This window comes from Rattus norvegicus, chromosome 10 (genome assembly GCF_036323735.1).
Source record: "Rattus norvegicus strain BN/NHsdMcwi chromosome 10, GRCr8, whole genome shotgun sequence".
Classification (NCBI taxonomy): domain Eukaryota; kingdom Metazoa; phylum Chordata; class Mammalia; order Rodentia; family Muridae; genus Rattus; species Rattus norvegicus.
In genome coordinates this window covers 70,231,797-70,243,885 of record NC_086028.1, presented here as the reverse complement: position 1 = coordinate 70,243,885, position 12,089 = coordinate 70,231,797, and the positions used below count along the sequence as shown (strand labels likewise).

The window sequence follows — 12,089 nt, the reverse complement described above, 5'->3', positions numbered from 1 at the left end:
GAGCTTGTTCACAGGATTTTGCTTTGCCCGGAGCTCACAGTTGTACTCCTACCTCAGGCTCAATGCTGGGATTTCAGGCATGAGCCCCCACACCCACTTGTTGGTAGTTTCGACACTTGGAAGATGGTCAGGGTTTTTAATTTAGTAATTATTAGCCATCTAAATTATTTGGGTAGTTTAGATACAGGTTTGCTATTTTAAACTAGTTGTCTTCATATTATAGACTATATGTTTTGTGGTGCTGTGAATCAGAACTTCAAGTATCCTGGGCGAGCATTGTACTGAGCCACATCCCTAAATCTCAAAAAAAAATTTTTTTTTTTTAATTTTATTGAGTACACTGTAGCTATCTTCAGACACTCCAGAAGAGGGCATCGTATGCCATTACAGAAGGTTATAAGCCACCATGTGGTTGCTGAAAATTGAACTCAGGACCTCTGGAAGAGCAGTCAATGCTCTTAACTGCTGAGCCATCTCTCCTGCCCTCAATATATTTTTTAATGTAAATATACTGAGTAATAAATGTGTTTTGTTTACTTCAATTTCTTAATTTAATGGCTAATTTAGTGTTAATATGACTTTGTATTTGCTGACTACAATTATATCTGATTTTATTTTCAAGTAAAAAATAAGACTTGAAATTTAGCCAATAAGATTATAGTATGTAAATTAAGCATGACTAGGAAAGTTGATTTTTCTGCTGTGTCACACACTGTACCAGTACCTCACAGTTTATCTATTGGAGCAGCCAAAAGAGGCATAATAGTTTATGCCTAGTATAAACTAGTATATTCATTTAGGGAAAGTAGTTATCTTATGACAGTGAACATCTCATTTGGTCTGTTGCTTATTGTCAATAACTTTTTTTTTTTTTTTCTGAGACGGGGTGTCACTAAATAGGACAGGCTGGCTTGGAACTCACTGAGATCTACCTGCCTCTCCCTCTGGCATGTTGGGATGTGTACCATGTCTAGCACTTTTTTATTTGATATTATGGTATTTATTTCTGTGGTACTGGATACTGAACCTTGGGCTTTGAGCCTGCTAGACCAAGTGTTCTACCATTATACCCTCAGTCCTCCATACTTTTCTAGTCTCACTAAGTTTATATCTTGATAATCACAGGTGTTAACTAAAAAGGACAAAGTGTACACTGTTTTTCTCCACTCCAATTCCTAATGTTCTAAAGAAAAGCTACTGAGCTCACAAAATCAGAATTAGTAGGCAAAACTCCCTCTGATTTTTCAGAAGAGAAAGACCACAATTTACTGAGCTCTGTCAGGTACAGGTGCCAGGAATACAGATGAGACAAAATCCCTACCTTTAAGGAGCTTACATTTTCATTTATGTTTATTAAAAAGGTATTTTTACTTAATTCCTATTTTGAGAAAGGGTCTGTGCAATCCAGTTTGGCCTTGAATTTATGATAAACTCCCTGCCTTGGTCTCTCCAAGTGCTGGGCTTGCAGGTCTGTGCTACCATGCTGGGCTTGTGTTTCTATTTTTAATTGATTAAATAGAATTTCACACTATCAGATCATGAAAAGGAAAATCCAACTTACAGGTTTTCAGATGTACTAATTTAAATAACATGCCACTGATTTTACTGCCATATCAAATATAGCCATTATAGTGAAAACAAGGTATCCTAGCTTGTCAACTGCCATTTTCTTCATAGCCTAATTCTTTGCTAGTACCTGGTGTGTATTTAATAGTGAAAATATTAAAGTTGGCAGCTACTTATATATTGGCTCAATATTCATTACCAACCATAACCTAAAATTCAAATAATCAAAGTAGGTGCATGGATTGTAGTAGTTGTAGACATAAAGCACAAGATTCTCTAAAAATGTCTGTAATTTTACTATGTATTCTAACCTGTCAGAAGTGCATGAAAAACTGGATTTAAGCCGAGGATAAAACTGTTCTACTTTTAATATGGCCTAAAGACATACTTACTAGATAATCACACCTTTGGGAATACACAATGGTTCTTCCAGTTTATTATGTCACCTACTCTAACAGTGACCACACAATGTGATAAGTCAACATGGTTAAGGATGCACTATGGACTTTTTTTTTTTTTTTTTTTTTTTGGTTGTGACTTGAAAGACTTCATGTGATCAAAATACTTTTAAAGGTCAGTAACAACCGTTTTAGCCTATTTTACCAGAAAATATTCGATCTGTCCTTAAGGTCAGGCAGTTTGTACAAGCAGCGAATGGATTTATCATTAAAGCCATCGAGACGAAACAATTGCCATCTTTTTGGCTTCACAATGGGCCCCCTTAGACTAGGACCTGAGAACGTGGCAGTGGTCAGAGTGCAGAGGAACTGTCTTTACAGCAGCTCTGGTTCTCGGAAGATGGTCAGACCGAAGGGCCTTTGGCCACTGTCAGTACTTTGCCCAAGGGAGTCCCTTAAGTTAATATTAACTCAAGAAGTTCCTTTGGTCAGAACCTATAACATAGACTACAGCTCAATTTTCTATTATAACAACAGGTTCTGCACGTATTTTCCATCCTGTCAAGATATCTTGACGCTGTCCCCATAAGGCGGCTGGCTTTGGGTCAGTCAGGGTCGCAGAGCCCTTTCCTCCAGTCTTCCAGTGGTGGAAGTCCGCATGTGTCAAACCTGGAAAACAAGGTCAAAGGTCTCTCCACTCACTGTCCGTTCTCTAGACCTCGACCGCCTCGGCTCCTCATCGCTCACCTAAGTCTTATCGGGCCCGGACCTGCTCCGTCCACCCGGAGTAGGCGCTTTTCACCCCACCGGTCCCCAGAGAGCAGATCCTAGTTCCTTACGGGCAGGGATCCAGGCTACTCCTGCTCAGCCTCCCTACTGGCCCTATTTCTCGATCATCTTGGTAAATCCGGGCCTCCGCGCAGGCCAGCCGCGCGCGACGGCACAGGGAGTTCCCCCCACCCCGACACGCCGATTTCGAAAGTCGGGACACGAGCGAGGTGGCCGCGGTCTCGCGAGAAGAGGCAGGCTCCGCCTGGAGTTCGCGGCCCCTCCCGGCCCCACCCTCCCCACGTCCCCCGCCCTCCCTCCCACACTCCCCGTGGCGCGAGCGGCTGACTGAGCCTGGAGAGGAAACGGCATTCGCAGCCGCGCTCCCGCCCAGGCCGGCCCTGACGCGGGCCTCGTCAGCCGGTAACGGGGAGCAGAGGTGGGGGTCAGGGAGGCGTCCGCGAAATCAGTGAAGGTCAGAACCGAGAGCCCTCCTCCGACCTGGGTGAGGACAGGGTCTGAGCTTGCCCCCCACCCCAACTCTGCAGAGCCGAGGCGGGGTCGACCCCTCCCAGGGGCGGGGTGGCGCCGGGCAACTGCAGCCTAGGGGCCACCCTGGGCGGGGCGCTCCGACCGGGGAGAAGGGGTCAGCGGCGGGCACCAGGCATGGGCTGTGGAGCCGAGGCGGGGATGGGCTCCTGGAGCCCGGACTCCCGAGCCGGGCGGGGATGTCCCGGGGCCAGCAGGTCCTTTCCGCCTCTCCTTTGGACCCTGACTGGAGGCCAGCGGGCGGGCGGGGGGGGGGGGCAGGTGGGGGAGGGCAGGCGGCGCGAGGGGGCGGGTCCCGGCCCTGCGGGGCGCTGATTGGCTGGGCGCGTGTGGAATCGGGTGATGGGAAACGCAGCGCGGCTCTCCCGTCCTTCTTGCTCCGCGCCCCCCCACCCCTTTCCCCCGTGGCGAATGTGCTGCGAGGTGGCGGGTGCTTACGCTCGCGGGGTTTGGCTGTTGCAGGCAGGAGCTGGGAGGAGGCAGCAGCGGCAGGAGCAGCAGCGGCGGCGGCAGCAGCGGCAGCTGGGAGGAGGTGGTGACGGTGGCAACGGCAGCGTCGGGAACGATGGCGCGACTGGTGGCAGTGTGCAGGGACGGGGAGGAGGAGTTCCCCTTCGAGAGGAGGCAGATTCCCCTCTACATAGACGACACTCTCACGGTGAGCGGACTGGGCCGGGTTGGGCCCGCTGCTCCCCTGGCAGCTGTTTCCCCTCCTCCCCCTCCCCCAGGCCGAGCGCTGCGCACTAGAGAAAGAGTGTGTTGCAACTCCTAGGCGAGGCCGTCTCTCCGACAGGCCCCACAAACTCGCCTTTGCAGTGGCCCCCTTAGTACCCTTGGCAGGCCCCAAATCCAGCGCCCCGAACGCACTTAGAGGTCCTCTTCTCAGGTCTTCCTCCCTTTCAGAACCCTTGGCCTTTATGTCTTCCTTTCAGACGCTGCTTTGCCTAAGCACGCGCCTGGAAGAAGGGTTGAAGGAGCTGGGGCGTTTAGGGCCTATCCTCTACAGAAACCACTTACCCTCCGGGAGGCTTAATTATCTGAAAATGTCGCAGCTGCATTGCTACCTGTGTATTTTCTGTTTTAACACTATAGCTATTACTACATAAACGTAATTACAGAGGCTAGAGTGACATTCTCTTGCACAGTGAAGATTCCACCTAAATGATTTGATTTCCTAATAGGTCTCATAGTGCCTAGCACATTATAATTCTTGAAATGATTGTGTTAAGCCATGACTCTTCAAAATGGGCCTTCTTGGCATTATTTGGTTTACAAGTAGCCCAAGACCAAATTACTGACTGTGTAAAGTAGTATTAAAACCTGACTGCTCGCTGTGGATATAAGAACACAAACGTGGGAAGATGGTTACTTGGTGTAGGTATGCCTTTGCCGACCCTCTGCTTCTGCTCTGTGTTGTAGTACTGTTTCCTTTAAAAGGAAATGGCAGAAATTTGAGTTGATTCTGAGCAGGAAGTGAATGCAGTTGCTTACCACAGTTAAATGAACCTCCTCTGAACAAGTTTTGAAATCTTCATTTTGATGCTGACGCTCTTGGATTTTACACTTGCCCATTGTGATCTGATGTAGATCAGTCTTCCAACCTTTGACTCTTCTACTCCCAGGCAGAACGGTTATCTTCCTGAAAAAAATTTTTGTAGTTATCTACTGAAGGTTTTAACATTTTATGTAAAATGCAAGTCATTGTGGAGATGCCAGTCTGAGCCTTTCTTTTTGACAGCCTCAATTAAGAGGTTCAGTACTTTAAAAGAATTAGGGGAGCTATTGACTGGTTCACCTCTATGGGACTTTGCAAGGGAAAGCATGCTTTAAAAAAAAAAAGAGTCAAATGATTTGACATAAAATAGAATTTGTATTAGAAATCACTTGTATGTATTGGTTATGGTTTCTTATTTTCTTGAATTTTAATTATAATGGACTTATATTTAAAATACTTAAAAGAACAAGCTAGAACACGAGTTAAATGATTTCTTTCTCAGTGTGACAATGCTTGGTCATAGTTCATTTGTTATTACATTCTGTCCCCTTCACCATAAAAGCTTCAAAAACACAGTTCGGTAACAACCTTTCTGTGCAGGTTCACTTTTTCCCCTTAATCCTGAGGGTTTTTTTAATTATATAATATGAAAACAGAAAACCATTGTAAATTTTATGCATTTGTAAATTTTAACATAACTTATACTCTCCTTTCACATAACCACCCTTATCGTGAATGTAGCACATTAGTCAATATTTAGTTTATAAAGTACTTTAAAGTGAAAAGTATGTATATTCTTGACAATGTGAGTTTCCAGTTTTTTCCATGGATAATCTTACACTATGGTTTAGTGTCACCTGCTTTTGCTTTGTACAGTGTGAATTTTGCTTTTATTACAGACTCATTACAAAGACAATTTAAGCCTATTTAAATAGCTTCAAGTAATAGGTATAATTTTTCCTTGGTTAGGAATGGATTTTTGTCACAAAGGAATTAATTTTGATAGTTTGTCTTAGAAACTCGTGAACTATCATTAAATGTCATTAATGAATGGGTATTGAAAATTCATGTAAAGCTGTGCCACATTTAGGGACACAAGCTTCTTATCCTTCCCAGTTCAAGGGAGAGTATAGAACAAGACACCTGTTGGGAGGGAAGTGGGAAGAGGAGGCAGAGGTGTGTGTTATGTAGTGGTCTGTTGACGTTTGATGGCGGTGTTTGCCTGAAGTTAACTTGGTTTGATCTTTGTTCCTAGGAACCCAAAGGGGAACCTTGTGATCTTTGAGTAAATGGTTTTAGAAATCTTGTTTGCAGAAAAAATGTTATCCTAGTTTATTCTAGTTATCACTGCACATAGGCAGGGTTGAGATACACTGGAACATTTTATACATGTGTGAGTGTGTGTGTGTTTGTGTGTGTGTATGTATACATGTATATAGGTTTATGCATATTCATTTTGTGTATGTATGTACATGTAGATGTGTATGCCATTGTATATGTGGTGTATATGTGAAGATACAGGACTGTTGATGGGGAATTGGTTCTCTTTCCACTGTGTAAGTTTTGAGATGGAAGACAGGTTGTCAGGCTTTACAGCAAGAACCTTTATCCACTACACCCGCCATCTCTCTGGCCTTCTTTTTTTTTTTTTAAAGATGGGGTCTCAAATTCCTGAGCTAAAATGATCTTTGCTATTTTAGCCTCTAAAACGCTAAGATTAAAGTTGCGTACCACTACTTTTTGTCATTTTTTAAAAATGTTTTTAATGGTTGTACATGTTGTATGATATTCCATAGTATCACCCTTCCATGAGGTTCTGACTTCTCATTTTTGAATAATATTGTAAGAATATAGAGAATGCACTGAGTTAATTTTTTCCCATTGGGCTTTTGGAAGTAGAATTACTGAAGGATAAGAACATTTTACAAGTTTCTTGGTTCATGTTGTTGAATTATTGCAACATTTCTAGAAGATAGCCCTTTTAATTCAAATTGATCCAGATGAACTGTAAACTGGGATAACAAAATGGTTTAGTGGGTGGGTAAAGGTGGTTGCTGCCAAGTACGATGATGGGAGTTCATTCCTTGGGATATTAATGGTAGAAAGGAAGAACTGATTCCTGCAAGTTGCCCTCTGACTCCTACATAAGCACCTCTGGCATGGATGTGCCCCCTACAATAAGAGTAATAAATAGACTAGGAATTGATAGGAGTTTTAAACTGTCTGAATTTAAAAGGCAGAAAATGGTAACCCTAGGGGATTAGGAGTTTAGCATTTTCTTTCTTTTTTTTTTTTTTCCGGAGCTGGGGACCGAACCCAGGGCCTTGTGCTTGCTAGGCAAGAGCTCTACCACTGAGCTAAATCCCCAACCCCAGGAGTTTAGCATTTGCTACAAGTTTAGTAGTGTGTTTCTTTCAGCTCTTTAATATTACCTTTCCTAATGCCTGCTGGACTTTTCTGATGCATGTTAAAAGTATTTTGTTTGTGAATAATGAGACATATACAAAAGAGTAATACTAAAGTGACATTTTGATAAATATAAACTTAATTGATTAGAGCTCATGGAAATGGTCTGAACTTTTTTTTTTTTTTTTTTTTGGTGTGTCCAGTAAAACTGGGGCAGATGCTTAAGAGTGAAAGTCAGTAATGGATGCAGTAAACTTGACAAAGCAATAATTGCTGTGCGATGACTTGTTCTATTTGGGTGGCTCTGCATAGGCATTCTCATAATGCAGCTGAACTGATGACTCCTGAAACCTCACCTCATGCACTTTACAGGGTTGTCTTCCTTCAGGTAGCCTAGGGTCTGAGGTGAAGTCAACCAAGAGGTTTGAAAGAGTGGGGAAAGTGATGCTAGCCTTTCCCTTTTCTTACTGTTCTCTTAAAACATCAAATGACATACACTAGCTGACTAGAGGACGATGAAGTAAAAAAAAGTTGTTATCCGGCTGGAGAGATGGCTCAGCGGTTAAGAGCACTGATTGCTCTTCCAGAGGACCTGAGTTCAATTCCCAGCAACCACATATATAACCATCTATAATGGGATCTGATACTCTCTTCTGGTGTGTTTGAAGATAGCTACAGTGTACTTATATATAGTAAATAAATAATTCTAAGAGAAAAGGCTGTTATCCTAAAGGTTCAAAAGGCAAGGATGAGGCAGAGACTATAGTTCAAGAGAAAATATAAAGCAGCCAGTTCAGGAAGAGTCTGATCTTGATAGTTACGCTATCTAGTTGGTAAGAGTATCAACGCCTGTTTATTTGTCCTTTTCTCTCTTTCATTTGTATGCACAGCATATGTGTCTATGTTTTATTGGTGTTTGAACTCAGTATCTCCCATATGCTATGCATCTACTTCTGAGTGAACATCCACATACCTTCAAAAAAAGTTTTTATTTTTATGTGTGTGGTTGTTTTACCTGCATGATGTATGTATATCTGTGTGTCTGGTGCTCTTGGCCGCCAGAAAAGCAAGACTGATCCCTTAGAGCTGGAGTTACAGATGTTAGTGAGCCACCATGTGGATTCTGGGAGTGAAACCTGGGTCCTCAGGAAAGAGCAGCTCTTAACTGGTGAGCTGTCTTGCCAGTACCACCCCCCTGCCTTTAAATTTTCAGATGTGGTTTCAATAAGGTGGTTAGACTGGCCCACAAATGTACATTTATTTATTTGTATGCATGTTTGTGTGAATGACCATGCATACTTCACCCCCACTCATATGTGTGTAGAGGTCAGAGGAAAACTTGAGGGAGTTGTTCCTTTTTAACATGTGGGTACCTGGGATTGAACTCTGGTCATCAAGTTTGGCAGCAAACACTTTACCCTGCTGATCTTGCTGGCCCTGGCCTGAACTTTTGATCCTCTTTCTTCAGTGTGTCAAACTACTGACTACTACCTAATTTTATTTTCCTTCCTTGTGCTCTGGAGCCTGAACACAGGACCGCTCATATTAGAAAAGTGCTATACTCTGAACTATAAGTCCAGCTTGACAGTTAAATTCCTTAGTCTCTTAAATTCTGTGAGGTGATTCTGAAAAACCTGTGAGTTAATTGAACAGCTTGTTTTTGTTTTGTTTTTACCCCCAGTGCTGGAGGTCAATCCTAGGGCCTTGTTTGTGGTAGACAAGAGCCACATCTCTAGCCTGTGAGATTAAAAATTAACTATTTTTAGTTGAGTTTTCAGGACCAAAATTTGGAGTGATGATGATGATGAGGTAGAAGCATAGGTAGGTTTTTTATTTATTTATTTATTTTTTTTTTATTAATTTTTACTTACATGAGTACATTGTAGCTGTCTTCAGACACACCAGAAGAGGGCATCAGATCTCATTACAGATGGTTGTGAGCCATCTGTGGTTCTGGGAATTGAACTCAGGACCTCTGAAAGAGCAGTCGGGGCTCTTAACCACTGAGCCATCTCTCCAGCCCCAGGTTTTTTTTTTGTTTTTGTTTTTGTTTTTGTTTTTTTTTTAATGTAGCCCAGGCTAGCCTCAAACCCATGACTTTCCTGCCTCAACCTCCTGTGTGCTGGGATTATAAGCATGTACCATCATGTCTAGCTTGGACCAAGGCTCCTAATATCAGGCTTATTTAAAATTTGAGTAAGTTTGACTATAATAAATATAGTGGACAATATATGTTATTAGATAATTCTGCCTGTACATTAAAGTGGTTATAGCTACAGCATTATATGAATGACTTTAATTTTACTTAGTAGTGTTGGTAGAGGTGATGTCAGAGTGCTTAGAGCATACCCAGTAAGTACTGAAGCTGCAGCAGGTGCTGTGTCCACCCATTGGAGGTAGTAAAGAGAAGGCTGGTTGGGAGCAGTGGCCTTTAATCCCAGCACTCAGGAGACAGAGGCAGGGGCATTTCTGATTTCAAGCTTAGCCTGGTCTGCAAAATGAGTTCCAGGACAGCCAAGGCTACATAGACAAATCCTGTCCTCAAAAGCAAAGATGAGATGGGTCTGGGGGGATAAAGCAGAAGAAACAAGATGTGATTGATAAACTTGAAAATTGGAAGCTTTTAAGCAGTAAGATTAGGGCATTTTGTATATGCATATTGAAAACAACTTTTTTAACCAAAATTTTCTTTTACAAAGTATTAAAATACAATTGCATTCATTTCTAAAATGAAATCATCGGTATACAGTTGTAGTCATTAAGTAAACTAAGTTAAATGCTATATATTAAAGAGAAACATCAATGAGGCAAATGTATGAATGAAGACACTCCTGAACTCCTCCCCCCATTTCATTGAGCATGAAAAATCACCAATCCTTTTTTTTTTTTAAGATTTATTTATTTTATATATGTGAGTACACTGTTGCAGTTGGATCCCAACATGTAAACCAACATGTGGTTGCTGGGAGTTGAACTCAGGATCTCTGGAAAAGCAGTCAGTGCTCTTAACTGCCTAGCTATTTGTCCAGCCCCCCAAAACCCACCAATCTTTTAATCCTTTTCTTGTACATTATTCTGTATCCACATTTTCTACATCTGATTGAATCCCTGGATTTTATTTCATTTTTGGTGTGACACTCCACAAATCTGTATCATTGGCTGCTGCTTTGGTGGTTGAGCATCTTTCTGGGTGTCCAGTGTTAGTGTCTATGCAGCTTGAAGAAGCGTTCCTTCTCCTGAAAAAACTTTATAAACAGTAAAAACTGTGTTGAGGTGGAAGCTAGTCTTACAAGGTGATAAACTTACTGTAGAATTGGAAGCAGGGAGCATTGACTCCTTGATAAGTGTGTGTATTGAAACACACTTGGAAAAGAAAGCCTCACACAGTAGCTCATAACTGTAATCCTAGCACTTGGGAGGTGGAGACAGGAGGATCAGGAGTTTGAGGCAACTCTTTTTTTTCTATAAGGTAAGCTATATACATGCAAAATTGTCTATGCAGTTTTGAGTGTGTGAGACTGAAATCCTCTGGATGACCTTGAACTTCAGGTCTTCCTGTCTTAAATGCTGGGATTATATAGGCTTGTGTCTGTATGCACATGAGGATTTATGCAATGTTGGGGATTGAACCTAGAGCTCTGAGCATGCTAGGCAAGCATATATCTACTCCACGCCTCCAGCCTGGGAAGGATCTTTTTAAGGCAGCAGTCAATGAAGTGGGTCTTATTATTCTTGTTTTGCAAACTCAAATGGCTCTCTTTATCTTGACTCATTGGGTATATAGGAATTTGAAGCCCTTGTTATCTGGGAAAAGTTTGCCCTTGTATGTTTGATATTTTTTACATTGTTTTAGTTAAGACAGGTGTGAAATATATATACATATATCTGTGCATAACTTGTGTGCCTGGTGCCCTCAGAGGTCAGAAGAGGGTATTGGATCCCCTGAAACTGGAGTTGCGGACAGTTGTGAGCTGCCATGTGTGTGCTGGAATAGAATTCAGATTCTCTGTGTGAACAAGTTGTCTTAAGTGCTGAGCCATCTCTCCACTCCTGTGCATATGTGCATATATTACTGTTTTGAAGGCATACATTTTCACCTGTCTCTGAATTTATGATGCTTCCTATTTCTTACCTTAAGCTCTCTCCTTGGTTGATATATAACTTCACAGATTTAAAAAAAAAAAGTCTTACTCACATGTGCTGGTGTGCCTGTAGGTGCATATGTGCACATGAGTATAGTACAGCAGAATCCAAGACATTGGATACCTTGGAGCTGGAGTTGCCCTCCCTCCACTTCATGGATTTTAAAATCTGTAATGTTACAGATGAGTGAAACTACTAATTTATATCGTCACACACTGAAGCCTCTTAAGTTTCTCTGGTAGTAGTTTTTTTTTTTTTTTTTTTTTTGTTTTTTTGTTTTTTTGGTTTTTTTTGGTTCTTTTTTTTTCGGAGCTGGGGACCGAACCCAGGGCCTTGCGCTTCCTAGGTAAGCGCTCTACCACTGAGCTAAATCCCCAGCCCCGGTAGTAGTTTTTAATAACTGAATAAATACCTCAGTACTTCCTTTTTCATTATACATAGCACAGACCTTTACTAAATACTAGATACTAAGTTACATAAATGCTAGTTCTAAGTTACTAGTGAGTGAGTGAGTGAGTGTGTGTGTGTGTGTGTGTGTGTGTGTGTGTGTGTGTGTGTGTGTGTAGTTGGGAATTAAACCTAGAACCTTTAGTAGATTGTTAGTACTAGCTGGGCTACTATTCTGTTGCCGAACTATATCCCATATCAAAATATGTCTTAGTTTTCAAAATACCATTTCTTTGTTGGGGTGGGGGGTGGGTCAGATGTCCCACAGTGAACATTAGAAGTTAAAAGACAATTTGAGAAGTTTATCCTCTTCCTTT

The 12,089-nt window shown here is 42.0% G+C and overlaps 1 protein-coding gene across 9 annotated transcripts in view; it reads left to right on the top strand.

Annotated features, from left to right (window-relative positions):
• Nucleotides 1–3,331: 3,331 nt before the first annotated feature.
• Nucleotides 3,332–12,089, top strand: part of Ggnbp2 (gametogenetin binding protein 2) — a 31,605-nt gene continuing 22,847 nt past the window's right edge. For 2 of the 9 annotated variants that reach the window (XM_006247048.5, XM_006247047.5), the window contains exons 1-2: nt 3,332–3,478; nt 3,744–3,939. In XM_006247048.5, coding sequence (XP_006247110.1) covers nt 3,399–3,478; nt 3,744–3,939 — 276 coding nt within the window. In that variant the 5' untranslated portion in view covers nt 3,332–3,398. Of the gene's footprint in view, nt 3,479–3,602; nt 3,940–12,089 lie in introns of those variants that run through there. The other 7 variants (XM_006247052.5, XM_006247051.5, XM_006247050.5 and 4 more) reach the window with 5 other exon arrangements.